The sequence below is a fragment of the Glycine soja genome, chromosome 18, assembly GCF_004193775.1.
Source record: "Glycine soja cultivar W05 chromosome 18, ASM419377v2, whole genome shotgun sequence".
In the NCBI taxonomy this organism is placed as follows: Eukaryota; Viridiplantae; Streptophyta; class Magnoliopsida; order Fabales; family Fabaceae; genus Glycine; species Glycine soja.
In genome coordinates, this window is record NC_041019.1 from 54,445,957 (window position 1) to 54,469,536 (window position 23,580).

The 23,580-nt window shown below is 28.9% G+C and overlaps 2 protein-coding genes across 3 annotated transcripts; both read right to left on the reverse strand.

Annotated features, from left to right (window-relative positions):
* Nucleotides 1–3,283: 3,283 nt before the first annotated feature.
* On the reverse strand, nt 3,284–9,550 carry LOC114395380 (phosphate transporter PHO1 homolog 9-like). Of its 2 annotated transcripts, XM_028357142.1 has the most exons (14): nt 8,810–9,550; nt 8,309–8,633; nt 8,156–8,204; nt 7,998–8,069; nt 7,768–7,897; nt 7,334–7,454; nt 6,867–7,125; nt 6,599–6,703; nt 6,463–6,507; nt 6,029–6,178; nt 5,235–5,513; nt 5,008–5,147; nt 4,039–4,178; nt 3,284–3,516 (listed from the first exon to the last, which is right to left on the reverse strand). In XM_028357142.1, the coding sequence occupies exons 1-13, from the start codon at nt 9,360–9,362 to the stop codon at nt 4,076–4,078; spliced, it is 2,331 nt and encodes a 776-aa protein (XP_028212943.1). In that variant the 5' UTR covers nt 9,363–9,550; the 3' UTR covers nt 3,284–3,516; nt 4,039–4,075. The 2 variants fall into 2 exon arrangements, with proteins under 2 accessions (XP_028212943.1, XP_028212942.1); XM_028357141.1 differs by lacking the exon at nt 3,284–3,516 and having other exon boundaries at nt 3,721–4,178.
* Nucleotides 9,551–16,795: 7,245 nt separating this feature from the next.
* On the reverse strand, nt 16,796–18,630 carry LOC114395382 (transcription factor MYB114-like). Its single transcript, XM_028357143.1, has 3 exons — nt 18,429–18,630; nt 17,891–18,020; nt 16,796–17,272 (listed from the first exon to the last, which is right to left on the reverse strand). The coding sequence occupies exons 1-3, from the start codon at nt 18,544–18,546 to the stop codon at nt 16,840–16,842; spliced, it is 681 nt and encodes a 226-aa protein (XP_028212944.1). The 5' UTR covers nt 18,547–18,630; the 3' UTR covers nt 16,796–16,839.
* Nucleotides 18,631–23,580: the final 4,950 nt, after the last annotated feature.

Genomic DNA, 23,580 nt, shown 5'->3' on the forward strand with positions numbered 1-23,580 from the left:
TAATTAATTACTACCTCTTTCATTAATTATAATTTTTTTTAAAAAATTGTTTCTTCTTTTTTTAAGATTATTTCTGATTTTTAGATTTATGAATTATTTTTTCTCTACATATACTTATTTGATTATTCTTTTTTCAAACATTAATGAAGAACAATTAAATAAATAAAAGGATAAGAAAATGATAATTTTAAAATGATAGTATAATTAATTGATAGATTTAATATGATTAATTAAATTAATAACTTTTTTAAAGAGACATTAATTAATTGAAAAGTTCTTATAATTAGAGATGGAAGGAAAAATTAATTATTAGGATTATAAGAACTGAAAATTAAATTATTTTTCTTTTGTAGAGGACAAAAGACAAAATCTCCTTAAATCACATGAATGAAAATGTCAATTTAGGATGTTGAATTAGCCAAATTTTTGAAGATGAAACTGACATTATTATTGAAGAAAATATAATAATCTTTTAAATACATATTTGTTGTTCACTTCACGTATAAATTTTCTTTTCTCAACCATACATCCATCAGGCCAAGTGAAAACTTTTGTTCGCTTAACAGGATTGCATCTGAAGAAGTCACATTAGCCTTGTCAAGGTCTTTGCTCGTTAAGCGAGACAACCTCTCTATAAAGAAAAAGAATTAAATTTAAATTGAATTCTCTTAGCTAGTTGTTTACTTGCTAAGCAAGATTACCTTTATGCAAAAAAGATAAAATAGAGATTTTACACGTATTTTAAGACACCTCATTATTGGAAATGATAAGGCATATTTTTAAGGTTTTGTGTTGTAGTTGTGTCTCACCTACTCTCTTTTCTTCATTTTCTTCAAAGTTTCTTGTAATTTTTGAGTTTTTGATATCTCTCGTGATGATGAGAGGCTAGTTAAATTTACCAATTATTGAATGTTTAGTGTACTAAATATACTCTAATGTAATTACTTTTACTATCTACTCTAATGTTATTGCTTCTCTTCAACTTTTATTGTCTATTTTTTGGTTTAATCATTCATATGAATGTTTGTGTGAATAACATTGAAAAATATTTTTATCACTAAGAATTGAAGTTAGCTCATGCCTAAAAACAGTACTCGTACAAGAACAAATATATCATATACAATAGTAACAATTGACTAAAAGTCTAAATATCAAATCCTAAGGATTAGTTGTGTTTCTAATTAGTCAAAATTATTAAACTAAACAAATGGATTAATCAAAAGAGAAATTGAAGTATTTTTGTGGTTTTGGTTTTAAAAGAAAACAAGTAAAATATACAAAACAGAGATTTGAATGATATTAAAAGCGAATGAGGATTATGATTCACTAGTACCAATTTCCTCCAGTACAAGTTCGTATGAAATTCCTACACAATAGTTACCAATTGCCAAAATTAATCAAAAGCCTATGATCAAGGTCTAATGATGTTCTTACCTTGAACCAATACTCCAATGATCATAGATGTATTGTTTCAAGTCAAGGGATGATTAATTAAAGGTTAATTAATTTATCAGAGATTACCCAAACAGTTTGATCTTACAATTTGGTGTAAAACATTCTCTACCTACGTGTATCTAACATACTTAGATGATTACCATAATACATTCGATTAAGCATATGATTGATCAATCCCCTAATAAACAATAAGAATAAGGAAGAAAATTAATTAATACAAAATACTAATGAATTCCATTAAGAACAGAGAAAAAGATATAATTGGACAATTACATCATAATCCTCAGACTAGGTGACTAGCAGCTCATGGTTAGAGCACAACTCATAATACTATATGATATAGACATAAACATACCAATAAAGTAGGAACGATGATTACAATCCATCCTCACGATATTGTCGACACTTCATAACTCTCAAAACCCTTAAGGTTCTCTCAAAATTAATATAAAAAATGCAAGATATAACCCTTTTTTTATAACTTCCCAAAAGGTGTTAGTAAGAAAAGACGCACAACAGTTGTGATGAAATCCAACACGGCCATGGTGACACTGAAACTCTAGGACATTGTGGATTAACTATAACCCTCATGGGTTGATCATAGTTGCAGTGAAATTTATGATAGCCGTTGTTGAATGGTTGCCACAGTTCTAGAGGGCGTTATCATTTTACCATGGTTATGCGACTTGACACAACCATGATAAATGTCCCACGATCATTATTAAGTATAGAATCTTCAAATCTTTATAAAATCATGCAATTTCCAACATTTTCACTCAAATGAGTGACTATACTCTGTGATACAAAACTAGTGCTCAATTGTGAGTCTAACAAGAAAATACATATAAATGACATAAATATCACTAAAAAAGTTATTTATCATTAACTACTAATTGACTCATGTCTTGTGATAGAATTATGTACATTTGCATTGCTATTAACCATATTAACCATTGTTCTGATCTAAATTACTTAGCCTAATTTACTAAGGAATTAAAAGTGATTTAGGTCCTCTCATATCAGAAATCATGATTAAAAGTAACGGCTTGATATTTTGTCTCTTAGAAATCTGTTGTATTTTAGCTATCTTATATTATACTTGAACTTTTAATTTCTTTACTTTTATCTCAAAAAAGAAAATCACCGTTCCACAGATAGTGAATTTACACAAAAACTCAGCTCAAACAAGTTCCTAAAGTGACAATCTTTATACTTACTTTAAAAATACTACACTGATTAATACGGTTGTCAACTATGTAACAAGTATTACATTGGAAGCTTAGGTGACTTAATTTATGCCTTTTGTTTTTCAAATTTGATATTGGTTGAAAATAATAAGCACATTTACATAGTGATTAAACCCTTATATTAATTATAAGTTTAAACACTCTCAAAAAATGTTTTTGGCTAGAATAATTTCATAATTTTTTTTTCTGACATCACGTTAAATGAAGGAGTCAAATCAACATAAATACGAGGATTTATTCAAGATTGTTAACTTTATTGTAAAACCTACGAATTATTGTTGTTTAAAGAGCTAATAATAATTGTATTTATATGTTGGGTAGTGAAAGTTTGACCTTAAATATAACCTTGAATGTTGAATGTTTGTTGATGACTCCCCCGCCCCTTTTCTTTGGATAAGATGTTTTTTTTTTTATATACATCTTTTAACGATTAGAAAATGTTAAGTTTATTATTGAGGAAGAATATAACCAAATATTAAAAAAATTGAACAAACATAAAAATTAATTTAGGAGCATAAGTTGTGATTGAGATCTGATTTTAATTAATATATTTAATAATTCAAAAATCATTTTAAATTAAATAATGTTAATCCACACATAAATTAATAATCCAGCATTTGTTAGACCCTTACATATGACTTTGTTTCCTTTACATATACGACAAGTCAGCCAAGTAACTTATCTCATAAAGATAGGAAAAATTACATTGAAATCAATATGAATAACAAGGGTAGAACCCCTCTTCCCCTATTACTCTGTTTAAGCCAATCTTGCTATCTTCATTTTAGTTTCCTGCTTTTCGTCACCTTTTAGTCTATGATGAAAATGTGCACATCAGCAGACTCATTGTATTTATATATTTAACAGATGCTAATATATTGTCCAAATCATGCATTAGGATTTTGATTTTTTTTTGTATGCAATGATTTCCTTGAGGTTTGAACCTATGATATAATACATATTATCTAAACACCCACCACTAAGTTAACCCTAGTGGTTCATACATCTGAATTTTGAATGATCAAGGAAAAATTGGGTATTATGATTTTCTTTTTTCTATTTCTCAATGACCATCAGAATCCGTGTCTGCCACGGATGCAAGAAAACTTGCAAAGGAAGCTTAAAGGAGAAAGAAGATAGAGAAAACTGAAATTAGCATAGAATGAGAATTAGCTTACAAGAGAGTGGGTTATTACAGTTTATACAGTCGGTTACAAGAGTAACAAACTTGTAACTAATTAAGCTAACTAAACTAACTTTAGTAACAAAGTAATCAATCTGAATTAACCATTATCAAACTATATCTATGCTAAGAATGGCCAAAGAAATTCCTTACATTTTCATGGCTCCCTCCTCCTCATTCCCACATATGTTTATATGACTGTATTCTCTTCCTCATCTTCGTAATTAAAAGGCAGGGGTACTGATTTGAATGCTCGATAGTTGCCGACATTGTTCAAGTGCTCATTCTCCAACCTGTTCAGTGTTCACATAGAAACAACCAAGTAGCAATAACTAGATAAATATTGGGAATATAATGAACTGAATTGCAAAGCATTATGAAGTTTTACTTTTGCAAAGGTTATACTGTTAATTTAGTTGTCATTACTTTCTTTCTACCTAACCGTAGATTAAGAATGCCACAAGTGGTCCATGTTGTTCTTTATTTGATTGTAAGTAGAGCTGGATCTGGTGTATCATTAGGGATTTGTCTTTTCTGTTGATTCCTCCAGATTGGGTAAAAAATGTTTCTTGAATGAGTTATTCAATTCCAAGGATGAATAAAAAAATCACACCTTATACTATATTGATTGTAAGACAAAATTATGAAGTAATTCAATTTCCTTTATTCTTCAAAATTATGAATGCATTGTTATCTAGGAGAAATTTTCCTGTTAGCAAACTCTTTGCAGAGGAAATAGTTAATAACAGTATAACACTATGATATAACAGTAGAATGAATTTTTAGATATTACTTCAGCACAACCAGAAGTGTAGTTGTTGGATAAGATAAAATATTAGGAACCACTCATTCAGAGTCAACAAACATGCTAACATATTATGGAAAAAGATTCTGGCTAGTTTGCATTTCCTATTTTAGAACATTGAGCTTGGATTACCCAATTCAACCGGTTCTAAGGCATCCAAGATATATCAGAATTCATGTATAAACCTAATGTTTTGTTAGTGAAAGTGAATTAGACTTCAGTCATAAATCATGATCAAGATCAGCATGCACTTCCATTCACATTCACATTCTGCTAAATGCTAGTAAGGTTATTGAATTAAGCACAACAAAGTATACCTGAAAAAATTCCATATGCCACGGCGAAGGATCTCCAAGCAAGTTACTAGAGCAGTCAAAGCTGTTCTATGCAGGATAGGAGTTTCCCTAATGCCTAAAACAGATTGCATCCATGCAAGTCGCAGTATAACATTCAACACCTAAAAGTCATTCATATTTGCAATAGTCAGCAATAACCAACACAAGAAGTAAAGAATGCAAATACTTGCAACTTAATAATAACTTACCATAGCAACAAAATATACATTTTTGTTTGGTACAGAGAGTTTTTCTCTCAACCATGGATTTCTTGAATTCCTTCTCAGCAAACCCCAATCTATGACAATATCCCAATATGTATTAACAATCGTTGCAATGCCTGAAGAAGTTGCAGCTAGAATTTTCCAAACCATTCCTCTTTGGAACTCATTGGTAGTCCTCAAGACAAGTGCTACTACTGTTGAGATGTATTTTAGCCCATTGAGCCCATGCATTGTATTTCTTTCTTCAAGCAAGCGTCGAAAGCACTTGAAATAATAAGTATCATGTTAAATTCACTTCAATTACAATACAATGATTAAAATTGGAAAATTTTTAACATATACTTCATGCACCCCTCAATGTGATGAGATTTTAAGCAAACCTAAAAACATGGAAGGGGAATTTACCAGAAAAGAAACTCCTGCTAAAAATATTTTCCATGAAGGAAAACTTTTGTACGACATTTTTGTAACTGATATCAAATTACATAAGTTGGTAGCAAGAGTTAACATTTGTAATCTTCTCAAAGTGAAAATAAAGAGTTAATCTACAATTTGGTCCCGGAAAGTTTTCATCCATGCAAATTAGTCTTTTTAAGGATGAAATTGTTTAGTTGATAACTTGCTAGGGTACATGTGTTAGAAAGTTGACCCTTTTAGGGACCAATTTGTACAGACATGTATTTTTCGGGACCCAAGCAACATAAATTGCCACTTTTGGAGACCAAATTCTATATTAACTAAGAACTGAATGATGTTGTGTATGCTAATCAGGTGCATACCTGAAGACAACGGATCCAGAATGGAATAATAGCTACAATTAAGTAAAATGCTTTGTAGACATCACTTTTGAGGCAGTTGTTTGATCTGGTCTTGAAGTTTCCCCAGAAATAGTAGCAAACATAGAATTCCAAACTTCTAAAGGCCTGCACCTGAACCCAAAAGAAGAGCAGTATTGTTTTAAAAGAAAATTACAACAAATTGACCACCTAAGGTTCTAACTAATAGACGATCCAAATATGATAAATCAGAACAAGAAGATCTTGTGGTTTATTATTCTATTACAGAAGTGCGATTTGCTAGAAGGAGAATAGAGGTAAGAGCAGATGCAAGCTTAAGCAAAAGTTATGCAAATTCAGCCTCAATAATACGAGATTACACATAATGAGTTAGTAGTGAGCAATGCTCAGATTTAGTATAAGGTAAACTTTTAAACCTGGCTGGTAAGCTGGTCTGCCAAGAAATTTTCTGGGAAATTGACCTGAAAGGTAAGCAATCTAGATTACTATCTTAGTAAAATTTTGAACAAAACAAGGACACAAGTGCCTTCTTGGAATTCTCTCTTTCTTTACCTTGTAAAGAGGAGCACAAACACAATGAAATGCACACTGAATAAGGAAGAAGCGGCTGGATTTATATATGATGTTGAAGGGACAAAATGTTATGAGCAGCAGAACCTGTAATACAAATTCATTAGCTTATAGTCATATATGTCCTTGGTCGAACAAAAAGGGCCGTGAAATGAAAACATCAATAGTCTGTGCTTAGGCAGAATGTTTAATGTCAAAGCAAATACACAATATGAATAAGTTTAACAAATGATGTTTTTTTGAAACTTACAATGACAAGGCATAAAGGGACTAATTCTGTCAATGCTGAAAAACTTTTTGTTCTCTGGTCCATCTCCATATCCAAGTTTGAGAGGACAGCAGCCAATGAGAGTACTGCGAGGCCTGAGCTAAGAAGAAAGACTTCTCTGTATCCCAATTCTGTTCCTTCCTTGAAGCCAAATATAAAGGGGAAGTTGATTTTATAACGCCTCCATAGGTATATATTTGCAGAGTAAATGATCATATGCAAGACTATGTATCCAAAGAGACTGCAAAAAGAAAGATGTTCGTTAATCATGTTTCTTGACATCATTGTACCAAAAGGGGGAATACAGAGTAGTGGAATATCATCTTAGCACTTGAAATCATTATGCAAAATCAAAATTTGAGGTTGCTCAATCAGACATACACACAATTATCCAAACACAGAATTATGTAATCACATAATAAAAATTCAAATGAACGTCAACAACATACCTGTAAAGAGGAAATATGTTGTCCATATATCTAGTACGACCCTCGCTATATAGAATATTTCTTGCATGTATTAGTATAATCAGTGCCACAATGAGGGCAATTGAGCAGCCAGTAAACAGTCCTGACATATAATACAGTCAAGTGTCAGTGAGAGAAATTATACTGAAAATGGTTTATTTCTAATCATAGTACTGAGACACAATGAAGGAATAGAAATTTCATTGAGCATAAATGAACCAGGGGAGGATTGCATACATGATAGTTACTGCATTTAAACTTGTTACTTGAGCAGAACTAAATAGATATTACTACATATCAATTTTACTTTTTCTTTGAACTGCACCTTGATTATTGTTCAATGTTCACCATAATACAAATGCACCTCAAGATTTGCAACAATTTTTTAAAATTCAACCACTTCTTGGTGCCCTTACCCAATAAGAATGTAATTCTATGCCGCTCCTTCTTAGCAGTTGGTCTCAATGTGTTCATTCCCTTTCTGTGATTCCCATTTGCAAAGTGCTTAATGAAGGCATGTTCCACCCTTTCCATGAGCCTATTGACCTGTAAAGTACATGATGGACCCGGGCAGCAGCATTTTGGGTTTAAAAGACAACTTTTGATTAATTGAAAGAATATAAAAGAATTGATTTTAAGATAGAACCTCATCTGAGCTTCCAACATATGAACTGTCCACCATCTTTAAGTAATCCTTTGATGCATTCCTTGAACTAACCTGCAAATTGCAATGGTATTAGTCAGATAACACCAAACTTAAAACATTACAACCAATGATCGTCATTCAAATCATATATATGAGACCTTGTCATACTTCTTCATGATTTTTGAGAATGCCAACAAGTTTAAGAAGCTGCATACCAACCAAGCATAAAGATTATTAGCCTTGAAAAACATAATCAAGCTCTCTTCAGTTTTCACTATTTAGTTAATAAAGGAAGGGGGAAACTATGTCACCTATAGCTTTTTAGAAGCCGAAGCTTATTATAGAATTCCTTTAAGGCTATGCTTATTTGTTCCTCAGCTTTCCTGAGCTCTTTCTTGCTAAATGACTGGTCAGATTTTGAACTTGAGAGAAGCCCTTTTATGGTTGACAAAGGAGTTTCTGGTGTGGTCATGTTGATCTTCACGTGATCAAGGGTCTCCAATGAAGCAGGTCTAAAGGCCCCAACAGAAGTCTTAGAAGTGGTTTGTTCCTCATAATTTCCACTTCCATTTTCCAAATGCGTTCCATTGCTCATCTCAACTTCATGAATCACATCCATGTGCACACGTGAGAGACCTTCAAAATGTCAATAGACCCTTTAGATTGTAACTCCTCAACATAAAAATTGCTTAGAATTTTCATGTTGTATGCTCATTTGTATAAATCAAAAGAATTTCCTTAATAATGATCATATTTCTTCGTCTACTGAAATGGAGAAACGAAGACAGAACAAAGAACATTGTCTGGCTTACCAGTTTTTGCATCATTTATATCATGATTCATGGAAAATGAAGTTGAGATCCCATTGCTACCAAGATTTCTGAACCCCACATTGTCCACCTTTATTCTAAGAGCAATCAGAGCATTCATTTGCTTACTCAACTCCTCTGCCTCCTCAACCATTCCATTCACCATTTTCTTGTAGAAGCTATTCACCTTATTAAACTCATGATCAAGTTTCTTGAAAAACACAAGATCTTGTTCTGCCCCTTCTTCAGAAGGCTTGAGGAACATGGTCTGATACAACCCTTCTGAGCCTTCACCCTCCTCAGCACGAACAAGTATAACTTCATCCTCACCCTTCCTAGGAGACCCTCTTTGTCTATCAGTAAGACCACTAAAGGCTCTATAGAGTGTTAACCTTCTCTTCAGAGACCCTTTTGGTGTGGATGCCATTGGTGCTGACTCGTTTAGCTCTCTAAACTTTGACATGTTTTTCAGAGCGGCTTTGAGAGAGTTGTAATCCATGTATGCTTCTTCCCATTCTGGCACCATTTGTGAGACAAATTCTTTCCCAAACTTCATATTTTCTTTTTTTCGAGTGAGACACTTGTGCTTCAGCCAAAAAGAATAAAGAGTTATAGATTTCAATTTTTAATGAAGCTTAGAGAAACATCATTTCTGAGCTGCAATGAATATAGGTTGGAGAATAATACATCTTGCATTGTTTCCGCGTAATGGGGGCATATACAGCTTGAGAAATTAAACAAAAAAGGAAAGTTGACAAGAAATCTAATAAGATTTTAGGAGAGATATACTACTGAGCGCGTATATCGATATAAGGTTTTTACAGCTAAATTAATGTAAGATTAGTTTAAGGTGGTTCCAGCTAAATCAATCATTTTTGTATTTCAATCTTAAATATATAATTACGAAGGAAAATTTTTATCATTTATATTAATCTTATTTATCTCAAATAAGATTGTTTCTTATAAAAAAAATCCTTGTATTCTTAAATCAAAAAGAAACAGAGGAGATATTCAAGGTTCTTTTTTGTCATATAATGTCACTTACCTACTTGGTTCTCTGTGTTAATATTGCATTAGCATATCCTTCCAACTTTTCCTAACAATTTAATTATTCCATTTGAAATCCTGAACGAAAAATTGGTGTGTCCGTATTAATGTGTAGGTGTCATTGTGAACAAAAAAAATCATGTTATGGCCAACAATCACGGCCCTGTACATTTTTTATATGTATGTATATTCCACAATTCTTCAAATGTCAAGGTAATGGAGAATTTGTTGGTCACCTAAGACATTGAAGAAAGAAAATGACTTTAGCTTGTGTTTGAACGGAAGGAAAGAAAATGAGAGAGGAAAAATTTTATTTTTAATTTGAATGGAGAAGAAAATAAGAAGAAAGAAAAATTAAAATTTGTCTCTAAAAGTTAATGTTTCTCTCTTTTTTTTCTTTCTTTGTCTCCAATTAAAAAAAATACATTATCATCTGTATTTTTCCCTTTTTATTTTCTTTCCTTCTATCTAAACATACCATTAATTTCTGTATATTTTCTTTTTGTAAAAGATATATTTTTCTTTCTATGATGTTTGATTCATCTTTAAATTTATTATCTGCGCATAAAATATTTTTTTACACAATTCTATATAAAATTTAACTTAATTTACTGGATAGGGTTAAAAATCAGCATGCATGTTATGTTGGCCGGTTCTGACTCTGACTAAAGAATGTTGTGGCTGTTCACAAACCTAAGAAGAAATAATTGTAGTTGTTCTAATACTGGCACAAGCTTGAGATGTGTCTCAATCTGCGTTTTTGAAGTGGGGCCAATACCATCCTCCACATACTACGCGTTTACTTTACAGATGGCTTTGATATAGATATGTGTGTACGAATTGTGAACGTGCTAGCATCAACATGATTATTCAAACATTTTTAGCATGAAAATTATTTTTGTTCTGATGTTAACACTACTGTTGATTTATATAAAACACATCAATCAAGATGTAGCTTCTCCAAGTTGGAGGATCTTGTAGGTCTTCACCACAATAAAGTACGTCCAAATTCACATCATGGGACATTTATACGAGTATATAAAAAAAAAATAAGTTTTTTAGTTATTTAATTAAAATTTTATGAAAATTAGTTTACAAATATATTTAAAAATTAAATATATATTAATATTTAAAATTGATATATATATATATATATATATATATATATTAAAAATCCATGTCTATAGAGAAGAAATATTAATATATACTACCATCTAATGTCATTAATATAATATTTATACAAATATATCAATGAATATAAATATATAAATAAATAAATATTTGTTTCCTATACATATTTATAGTTTGTGTGTGGAAATAAATTTAACACTATTAATATAATATCTATATAAATATATAAGTTAATAAAATTTTCATATATAGTATCAGACCATTTTGTTAATTAATTATGATTTAAGAAAATTATTTTATAAGAAATATATTTTTAAAAATAAAAATTTAAATATATTAATAAAATATATAGAAATTGAGAAACATAAATATAAAATAATAATAATAATAATAATAATAATTGATATCTCAATTTCTATCTTTAACCATTATTCTAAATAAACTATAGTGAAATATTTTCATATTTCTATATATTTTTAAAAAAAAACTGTTGTTTTTAAAAAATCAACACATTTATTCACGATAAACATTTTGTAAAAAGAAGGTACATCATATTTCATAAGGATGTATATTTAATTTTCGTTGTCAATTTAAGAGAATTTTAATTATAGATAATCTGTAAATATTTCTGTAAGCATACTTGAATTTGACACTTGTTGTAATCCTAATGAACTATAAAGACTCAACTCATCTAATTTTATTTATTTTTTTTTTAAAAAAAAAGAGATTGGCAACTTGTTAAACATACCTCACTGTATTACAATATATATAAACTTAAACAAGGAGAGGTTTGGGAAATCTTTTTTTTTTTTTGGAAAATTGGTCTCAAAATAAGAGTTTGAATTCGAAAGTCTGATCATACATAAAGAAATATTCTTTTTTTTTCAAGAAAAGGGACTAAGTGCCTTATTCTTTTGGCCCTTTTCAAATTAACAACTAACTAAATAATATGTATGCACATTAACATTACTGTAGTTTGTTTCTTCTTCTTCTTCTTCAATGATCTAATGCCTTGATCGGGTAAATAATATGTGCAATGGGTCAGTAACTATTAGAATATCAATGCAATGGAAGATTGGGAATAGAGAGAGAATTGATGAGATCCTTTATATAGAGAAATGAAAACCAATTCGGCAGAAAGAAAAAAAATTAGAAACTAAACGATCGAAGCTACAAGTTTCTTATGGGCATCAACAATCAATAATGATGAACATTTCTTATGGGCAAAAAATAATAATAATGATGAACATTTCTTATGGGCAAAAAATAATAATAATGATGAACATTCAAGGCTGTTATAGACTTATAGTGACATTAATTTATTTTTTATTTTTTTAGACTTCAAATAGTTGAAGCAAACTTAGGATCGAGATTTTTCTTATTGGGGGAAAATAATTTGGCAAATAGGTTCCTAATTTTCAAATAAAAGAATTTTCAGATTTTTTTTAACAATAAGAAATTGGATTCATGAACAATGTTCTTGAACAAGGCCTCAAACGTGGTGGGCAACCTCGATCTCAATTAAGGCGACTAGTGGTGGATCTTAATAGAAGCCAGGGGACCCGTGGCCCCCCAAGATTTTTTTTCAATACATATATAAGTAACTTTTTCATACAAAGATCCCCCCCAGCCCCAAATTTTTGTAATGTTTTTTATGTAAGCCTAAGTTGATAAGTGTAAAGGAAAGTCTACTTTTTTTTTCAGGCACGTTAAGCCCAAGCTACTTAACTTTAGATAATAAAAAAAAAAATTATTGGAAAAAGGATGATTTTGCTGAATTGATACTGATATCGTTGCGTATAGAAGAAGTTTGAATTGAAAAATTCTTTCTTCAACAAAAAATTCCCTTCCCAATTCCTCCATCTCTCTTTCACAAAAAAAGTTCTTCTCGCCGCAAACTTTCGTTCCTTAGCAATTCGCAGAATGGTAGTATGATTTCTGTTCAAATACATTTTACTTGATTGATCCATTAATTTGTTTTATCTTAACTCTTCTAGTTTCTGAAGCTAAAACAAAAACTAAAGATCATTTTCATCAGCAATAAAGATAATTGAAACTTAATAGAATGAAAGATGAATTTTTTTATAGATAATAGCTGAAACCTTGTGCGCAGACTATGGTGGATAGGATTTTCTTGCTATCTTCGAATGGGCTAGTCACTTGTTTATTAAAGTTTGCATGTGGGTAGGAAGGTGATAAATTTCAGATGGTGCAGAATTGTGATCTGGTTGCTATTAATTGGATTTCATAGTTACGTTTTTATATTGTGAAGGCTCTTGCACATACAATTTCAGGGGTGTTGACTAGTTATACTTGTTAGCAGTATAATCTTAGCTTCAGTTTTCCTTTAATTTTTGTAAATTGTCTATGCACGTCTTGTGTCATGGATTATTCTAATAAAATGTTTTGCCTACCAAACAAAATAAAAAACTAAAGGCCACAACGGTAGAGATGGTCATTGATGGCAGACACATGCAACAAATACGTACAAAGCTTCGCACCTCTCTTTGGGTAACTTAGCTAAGGGTAATTTTGGATTTTTAATCAAAAAACATAAAATTTAATGCAAATCGATCAATTTTAAAAACAAAAACCATAACTTAGCATCCTTACATGAGAGGTGCCAAAGAAATGGTTTTAAACAAAGAGAATGGGTGGGTAATCAGTGAAAACCTTGAAAGTATTGATGTAATTTGTTCTAGTTAAAATTTATTGAAAATATGCTCTTTATAATTAATTAGAATTTATTGGAGACTATAAAAGAACATATTTTAAAAAGTTTTATTAAAGAGTGTATTGTTAGTCAAAACATGAAGTTTAACACGCATAAACAATGATGAGGGTTGATCGAACTGATTTGGTAAATGATTTCTAATTCAACTAACAACTATGATTTGATTAGTATTGTATAATTGACAAGATGAATGTGAAAGTAATTGAAAAGATGTTAGAGATTTTAAAAATAACTAAAATTAGATAACCTAAGGACTAAAACTAAATGTTGAATTTTATGAGTAAAATTAAATTTTATAGACACTAAAATCAAACTTTAAATTTGATAAATGTTTAAACTAGACTTGAAATATTTCTATAAATGAAAAACAAAACACTTGCTATATAAATGTCATGTATAAATCATATGAATGTTATATCACATTAAATGTTCCCATATATAATACTAATGTTACATCACTATTAATTATATTAAAAAAATTAATAATTAAGATTTAATGTAACAGATTGTATGTATGTGAGATGAAACAACATAAGCAGGGCTCACATTTCCAAATCTAATCCAACTTTCATAAAGTGGGAAAAATTCAAATATAATAATCAAATCAATGCTTTTCATCAAAATTGAGTGAAAATCAAATAAACAATTGAAAATTAAGATTTTTTTAATCCTAAATCAAATAAATAATATTTCTATAAATTATATTAGATCACAACCTAATTCCATTTATAATACATAATTGTTGTTAGTCCAAAGATATTTTAGACATATAAAAAAAGTAAACATAAATTCTATTATTAAATAAATTATTTTTTTAACATGTGAATAGAAGAAAAACTTAAAGAATTATATTACAAATCAGATTTAATTAATTGACAGAAATGACTTGATTCTCGGGCCTCATTTTGTGCACGTAGCGTGGATCTTCTTCTTATTGATAGTACACAACAACATGTGGAGATGCATATGCAACGCATTCGTCCGTACCTAAATTTCCGAAAAAAAGTTTTAAGAGATTACGTGGACATGCAATGCCACACTCGCACTCTTTCCTTAGTTCCGAATCTAGACCTCATCATTCTTTTATTTATATTTTGAATTCAATTCAGGTTTAATATATTGTGGTTTTGGAATTATTGAAATGTCATTGTATACCCTAATTATTACATAGGGATACCTTTTTAGTGTTTATTGCATTCATAGGCCCCACTAAGCCCTATCTATATCTATTTTATCTGTAAAATCGCTGTTCAATGCTTTCCGGATTGACCCGTGTTCTCCCCAACAGTGTAAATTGGCCTTGCTAATCAAGCAGGTCATCATTTGTAGTCAGCACAGCAAGTATTATTCAAGGTCTTGGAGAATTTTTTCTTCCAAATTTTTTTCGCAATAATATTTTTTTTTTCATTAATTAAACTTTTAGTCCATCTAAAATTTTAGGATTTATATGGAACGATCGCGAGTTTTTGACTTTTTTATTATTTTAAACACAACTTTCGAATAAAACGTATTTGGTAAGAATGAGATTGAAATGATATTTAACTTAATTTTAAAATACTTTTATATTTATGTTCCAAATTAAGAAGAAAAAATCATTTATAAATTTAATTTTTAATTTAAAAAATGCACTCTCCTTTAGTTATATTTGACAATAATTTTTCTTATTATTACTATTATCACTATTATCATGAATATCATTATTATTATTCGTGTTATCACTACAATTGACACTATTATTATTAGTGTCGTCATCATTAACATCATATATTCATAATACCACTAACACTATTATCTTCAACAATCATGAAAATATCACCAATATTATTAATACTCACTATATCAATTAACATTATTATCATTATTATTATCGTCATCACTATAAGACAAGTATAACCTAATACTAATTTTAATAAGATAAGAAAATTTTAAAATAGAAATGGTTGTTTTTTTAAAATTTTTTTGAAACTTACAACTAAAAAAAAACAAAATGCGACTTTAGATTTTTGGTTTTAGTTTTATAATTTTTTTTTATCAATTTTAGTCCTCATATATTTTATTCATTACCATTAACCTTTTCTTAAATAAAAATCAAGTAATTTTTTTTATTTAAAATTTAGTTAAAATTATTCTTATTATTATAAAAATATTTGAAGTTTTTTATACATCTAGAATATGAAATAATTTAAGAAATAAGTATAGTTAAAAGGATTTTAAGACGAATACATGAAAAAGAGAAAATTTTAATGTTTTTTTTCTGGTATATTTTGATGTTTTGGTTAGTAAGTTTTGAATAGAATATAAAATTAATTAATTGTATTTATGGAGATTTTAAGTAGAAATTAAGAATTTGAGAATTTTTGGTAAAAGAAAAAAATGAATGAAAAGATTAATTTGAGATATAAAAATTATTCTATTAGATTCACTTACATCAAAATTAATAAATTCAACTAATATGCGGATCAAACATGATGATAATTATATGAAAAATGAGTCATAAATAATTAAAAAAATTTAATATTAAAATTTTCAATTTTTGGATTGTTAATTGGATTCACTCTTAATACAATTTCACTATGTTTATTGTGTTTTTAACATCAATGAGAAACTATTTGAATCTAAAACTTAGGAAGATCAAATCTATTTCTAAAATTATCTATGTTCAACTACCAATTAAGCAACATACCATAGATATATTAAAATAAAGAAAAAAAGATCGAGCAACATAAAGTATGGGGGACCAATGAGAAACTATTTGAATCTAAAATTTGGAAGACCAAATCTATTTTTAAAACATCCTCCCTTAAGAAAATTAGGAAGGCTATCCTAAAAAAAACTCCCTGTATGTATAGGAATTAAATTCAAACGATCTAACTATGGATTTTGAAAGTTCACATTAACTAAATCAAAATATAGTCTTACATTCCAGGTAGCTAGCAGATGAGATAGTATACATTAACAAATACAAAGTAAAGAATATATATATATATATATATATATATATTTTTTTTTTTTTTTTTTTTTTATTTATTTTTTTTTTCTAAAGGAAACTCAAATGCAAAGTTTTAACTTTTAGAACTTGAGGTCTCTTGAGAAAACAAACACCACACACTAATCTCCTAGGTCAAGAAGAAATCCCTCCAAGTTCACCTTGTGTAACAAAGTCAAAATCAATTGAAGTAAGCTCTTCGTTCCAAAGGTTAAGCTCTCCATGCACCCCACCAAAGAAGCACGTGTTGTTGTTGTTAAATACTGCATTATCTTCCTTGTCAGCTAACAATGTCTCCCACCAATTCTCTGATGATGTTGCACCTTCTTCACTAACACCAACTTTGGGACTATTAATGAATTTCCCTTGCAACCATGGGGATGTTTTTGTTAAAACTCGAGGAATAGGCTTAATCACTTCGTGGGGTTTCACTGTTGATTTGGTCTCTTGCTTCTTTATTTTGTTGTCTTTGTTGTGAGAGTGAACTTTACGGCGCATGTAGGCGTTCCAGTAGTTCTTAACATCATTTGAAGTTCTTCCCGGAAGTCTCCCTGCAATTAGGGACCATCTACATCGACAAACAATTAATTTTAATTTTGTTTAATGATAAGTTAATTTACTCTTGTTCTATGCAATATTACATGAATTAAATTTTCATGCACTTTTAATATAATTTTTTACACGGTTAATATAATATAAATCATCTTAAATACAACTTTTTTTGCAATTAATTATTATACAACTCAATAATTTTATGAGAAATGACAATCTATGATTAAATAACAACAAATAAAATCTCTGTAAAAAAAACATACATTTTTTTTCATTATCAATGCATTTTAATTAATCTCATGAGCGTAATTTAGTTAACAATATATACTAAATTCATAGAAGAGGGCCTTATATATATATATATATATATTGTGTGTGTGAGATAAAAAATTAAGAAAGAAATGAAAAAATATATGTTAACAGTGAGACGGAAGAGAAACTGAGTATATAAATATAAATAACAAACAAATGTTTTATGCAAATAATATGGATTCAAATATGAAATATAAGGCACATATATTTATCAAGAGGTATCACTACACTCAGTTTGATTTAGTTAACAGTATATACACGCCTGTTTAATTCAACAAATATATATATATATATATATATATATATATACACACACACAAACCTGTTTCCCAAAAGCTTATGCAATCTGATCATCAAATCAACCTCATCTTCATTAAAATCTCCCCGCTTGATATTTGGTTTTAGATAGTTCAACCATCTCAATCTACAACTCTTGCGGCATCTGTTCAACCCTATGTGTATATACCAAACACAAGATATATATATATATATATATATATATATATATATATATATATATATAAATTTTTATTGTTTATAACAACTTAATTATATAAGCATGTCCTAGTTATATAATTATATAATTGCAAACCACAAGCAATGAAGAAAACGGAATGAGGAAAGTAATTAAGTTTATTTTATCAGCCAATAAATAATATATTAATAAAAACAAGGAATCTGTATATAGGAAATACCACGAAGTCTATATGGTTTCACATAGCACCGAGCTCATGCACCTGATGCTCAATGGTTATACAATATTTATGTGGCACTTGACAACATCATAAATATATGATAACCACAAGTATATATAGGTTTCATACATAAAGACAATAACCACAATTAGTTAAGAAAAACACCTGCTCTTTGAGGAACAAGCTGCCATTTTCCTTCCCCATGAAGGTTCACGCAATCTCTGAGAAGGTCATCTTCAAATTGACTCCATGCGCCTTTCCTCACACCTGATGATCCTTCCATGGGAATTGATAGGTGCTTTCTTGCACTGTGTAGTGATACCTCTTGAGAAATTAATGTTAAGTGAAATAAAATTATTCTAAGACTAACTCTATAAAGTATATATCTTTTAATAACTCTTATATATAGAGGTGTGTGTATATGTTGGACAAACTATATATATGTCTAATCTTTCATCTCTCTTCAAAGTATGTAACATTACAGGTATCTAACAATTTATGGAGAAAGCGGATACCAGCTTAATAATTACTTTCAAAACCACCAACCTAGACCCCCTCCAAAGAGTTCTTTTCCCAAATTATAAAATCGTGACCATGCATTACATTTAATGGTCCACACTCCACAGAGCTATCGGTGAATTTAATTTTCAAATTAATGATTAATTGATCAATTTTTGAAGCCAATTCACTAATCTTCAAAAACATAAACTAATCTGCAAATTAAATATTTACTAATGTTTTGATTAACTGAGCAATCGTCAGGGACCATTAAAAGTGGTAGATGATTGCGATTTGGATGAAACGAGACGTGGCTGACGAAGATCCAGATTGGCAGAACTATATACAAGATCCTATACAAGATATTATTGTACTATCTTATTGGGAACCATTAACCAACTCTTGTTTTCAGCTCTCTATAGCTCTCTCTTTTTGTGTTTCTAAGTTGATTTGACATTATATTATTTATAAGTGTAAAACTTTGATGGAAAATAAATATTATACATAGTATAAACCTTTTTTTTTTTGTGTGTGTGTATACATAATATAAACTGAACCGATCGGTGTATATATTAAGAAGAAAATGAGTATTAAACACTACTTTGGTCGTAGACATGAACAGCATCATGACGTTGTATAGCTAACTGTGCTTTGCTATGATAGTTATTGGCCATTTGGCTGTATCGCATACGAGAGACTTTTTCAGTCACATGCATGTCTTAACAAATTAATAACAACTTTGCCAGCTGGGTAAGTACGCCTTTGCATGGATGATTCTGCCCTTCAATTGATTTTTTTTTTTTATGATATGCTTAGATATAAGAAAATAAAGAAAAAAAGAAAAGAAAATGTATATATAACAATGTATTTTTAAGTGAAGAAAAAGCGTTTTTTTTTCAATAAAATTTAAAAAAAACTACTCTCTCCTCAATTCAAATTTCAAATGTTTCTAGTCTCTTTCATTTTCTTTATACCTACCAAACATAACCTTAGTGTTTAACAATATTACCTGTAAAATACAATGTAAAAGTTCATTTTAAGAATAACGTCTATTCGTAAGTGACATAGTTAGTACATGTTTAGATATAATATATTTTACGAATAGTGGTATATTTTATAGCTTTTACATCCTGCTAAAAAAAATCAAAATTAAATAAGCTAATCTAATGCGCATTTAGTTTAATTTTATTAACAGAATCTTTATTTTTTTATGAGTAAAACTTTCTTAAGAATAGACTTATTATAAGGTCAAATCAGAGAGCTAAATTGCAACAAGATACATGATCAATATAATAGAGTGAGTTTGGGCCGGGGGAACAGAATGTGTTCTGAGAAGTGTGTGTCTCTTGCTTGGTTATTTAATTAAAATGAAAGTGGCGTCAAATGGTGTAATGAATTGAAAATAGTATTTTATATTGTTCAGTCTTTCATATTCTTTTAGAAAACCAGAAAGAAAATAATAGATGCTTCCTGAATAGATTTACACTTAGTTCAGAAATATGATTGGCCAAATACTTTCATGGTGCGAGCTCTTGTAAATAATGTTGATTTCGTTTAAAAAATAAAATAAAAAGATAATTTTTTTATAGTTAGTAAAAAATAAAAATTCTAATTCAATCTCATGTTGTCATGCTATCACAATCGATTATTGTAATAACAACAAATAATTAATTTAAGTGAAACTGAATTCAATTTTTTTAAATAAAAATCTCGAAGTTTAAAACTTATCAATGAAAAAAGATGATTAAGAAGAAATATTTTATTAAAAATAATAAGTTAAATTCTCCATCAAAAATTAATTATTAATAAAATTAATAAATATTTTACACCAATATGATAAAGATATAAAAAAATTAATTATATTCATGCTAAGAATAAATTAAACTAACTACTTTTTGAGGGTTTTATAAAATTACATATACATTTCATGCTTTTTTTTTTTAATCCTGTATACACTAAACCTCCTTAATTTTTAAAAATATACACTGTGATTCCCATTTTTACTTTACACTATTACTCTTCATTATTTAAAAATATTATGTCAAACTTCCCAAAGAGAGATTATTATAAATGTTGAAAAATCACGAATATTTATATAATTTCACAATTTACTCTGATAATAAACAGAAAAGATACTTGACATCAAAGGATATTTTGTCAAGAAAAAAAAAACATCAAAAGGACATCTGACAGAAGCCTGTCTTTACACTTGACACAACATCAGACCCTACTATAATAATATCAGCTTTTGTCCATTTCTTCAAACTCAAAGCAATATCATGTGGTTTAAGTGGAACACGGAGGAAGAAGCATCAATATTTTCAACACCAATCAGTTGACAAGAGATCTATCGGTATTACGTATTAAAATATTTATTATTTCTTTTTATTTCTAATATAAACAATAAAATGTTCAATAAAGTAGGGAAGTAATTAAAACGTTTCATAAAACTTAAATGATGAAGTCATAACTCATAAGCAATTCATGTTCACGATATTGCAAGCAAAAATATCTTGAAAAGATCAGTTGGACATGTGAGGCAGCAAGATTTTATGTTTAATATTAAATTCTAATAACTGATGATTTAAGAAAATATGTATTTTTTTAAATGATAATTTAATAAAAATATTACATTAAATTAATTTTTTTAATGAAATGTGTTTTTTATTTATAATTGAAACCCAAGTAAGTGTCGTATAAGAATTTTCACTCGTGGCCTCTCATATTTACTGTTTTATCCTTCCAACTATCTAGCTTAGGCAAGAAAGGCAAAGGAGATAATGAAAGTGAATAGGAGAAAAGAAGAAAAAGAGATATAGGTGATAAATGTGATGAAAATAAAGATTATTTGGTTGAAATAAAATAGAATAGATTAAAAAAATATTTGAATTAAAGATTTATTCAGTAAGTATTGTGACGTGAAATTAGAGATTGTTTGATTAAAAAAAAGGTAAAATTATATGTTTAGTCTCTTAATTTATCTCTAATTTTGATTTTGGTTTTATTTTAAAATTATTAACGAATTTTGTCCTCTTATTTTATCTAATCACGCAATCTTGGTCTCTTAATCCAGAATTAGACGTTGACTATTACATGGTAATGTTAACTAGTACACGTCACGTTCTCATTGGATGATGACTATCATTTATCATGTTCTGATTGAATGTCGAATCCATGAAAGATGAAATACATTGTTGTTGTCATTGACCAATCAGAATATGACACGTGACCGTCTTCATCCGATAAGAATGTGACATGTGACAATCAACACCAATGTCCAATTTTTAAATGGGGACCAAGATTGCGTGATTAGATAAAATAAAATGACAAACTTCATCAATAATTTTAAAAGAACACCAAAATTAAAATTGGAGACAAATTGAGAAATCAAAAATATGATTTTATCTTAAAAAAAAATTATCCCTCTTACATTTGATTCTTTTTGCATACACACCGAAAAAATAGCCAATAATAGTTACTTGTTTCTGTCAGTGTACTTTTTTTTTTCGCGCGTATATTCTCTCACCCTCTCAGGTGTAGATCAACAGAAAAATAATTTAAGTCACCAAGTCCTCAAATATTGATAACTATACATTGAAGATATTTCCCATGTTATTTTATAATTATCTGAATACTCATTTTTTCCAATAAGTAATTTTTAAGAATTAATTATCATTTTTTTATGAAGTGATCACGTAACTTTTCTTAAATTAACTATCGTATTTAGTTTTATTTATATTTTTTATTCTTCTCAAATAATATTATTTTAATTTAAATCTAGACCCAACATATGACTTTGAAAATATATTTTTTATTTAGATAAAAATTAGATTCTAAGATTTTATTGTAATCTTGATAATCCCAATTTAAATTTATTTTAAATTTTAATGTACCATATCAAATTAATAAAGGTAAAAAATTCTGAGTTTTAAAAATTTTATCTGAATAATTTATTTTGATATGATAAAATAAAATATTGACCACAAACATTAATAATAATAATGGTAGTAGACAGGACATAATTGTTGTTTCTCTCTTCTCTCTCACATATATATATCTGTCTCTCTTTAAGCACCTCCCATCATCACCCTCTCAATTTCTCTCTGCACGCCTTCATTCCACCTCTCGCCAACAAACCAAACCATTAAGCCATAATTAAATTAAATTTGCTACTACCATACCATCATAGTGATTCATAGCACTGAATTTTTGTTGCTAGCTCCACATCATGGGTCTGGAAAATGAGATTTTTCTAGTAGTGGACCTTGGTTTATCCAAAGAGTTTCCTCAACTATTTATCTTTAGGTAATCATCTTGTGGCAGCAGCATCCTTTTAACATTGCTTCTCTCTCTCATGATCGTTGCTTACTGTGCCCCATATATAGTATAACTATATAAGTATTAAGAATTTACTAAAAGTATGTAAGTATTTAGTAAGAGTGCGTATACGGATAGGGTTCGACCTGTTTAAGGTCTAGGCCCCTAAGCTGAATCAGATAAATTCAGTTTGTAAAATAAATATTTAAAAAAGTGAAAATGTATAAAATTAGAAGAAAAAATGACTTTTTTTTTAAAGTTAAATCTATCAAACTAGAATATATATACCAACATTTTACACATAATAAATTTAACAACAACAATCAAACTCACTAGATTGGATTTAGACAAATTAAAAGGATAGTTGCTGAGTCTATAGATAAAACTCGCTAGATCTATGGAATTAAAAATCAAACTAAAAAAAAGAACCCTATTATTTACAAGATCTATGAGCTTAAGAGGCCGATCGCAGATCTAGGTCGGTGAACCCATTCTTAGTATG

Coding starts and splice junctions, on each gene's coding strand:
- LOC114395380 (XM_028357142.1), bottom strand. CDS start 9,362: ATGAAGTTTGGGAAAGAATTTGTCTCACAAATGGTGCCAGAATGGGAA. Junction 8,634..8,809: donor TATAAATGATGCAAAAACTG/GTAAGCCAGACA, acceptor GACATTTTGAAG/GTCTCTCACGTGTGCACATG. Junction 7,898..7,997: donor ATGTTGGAAGCTCAGATGAG/GTTCTATCTTAA, acceptor TGTACTTTACAG/GTCAATAGGCTCATGGAAAG.
- LOC114395382 (XM_028357143.1), bottom strand. CDS start 18,546: ATGGAAGGATCATCAGGTGTGAGGAAAGGCGCATGGAGTCAATTTGAA. Junction 18,021..18,428: donor GCTTGTTCCTCAAAGAGCAG/GTGTTTTTCTTA, acceptor ATATACACATAG/GGTTGAACAGATGCCGCAAG. Junction 17,273..17,890: donor CATAAGCTTTTGGGAAACAG/GTTTGTGTGTGT, acceptor TTGTCGATGTAG/ATGGTCCCTAATTGCAGGGA.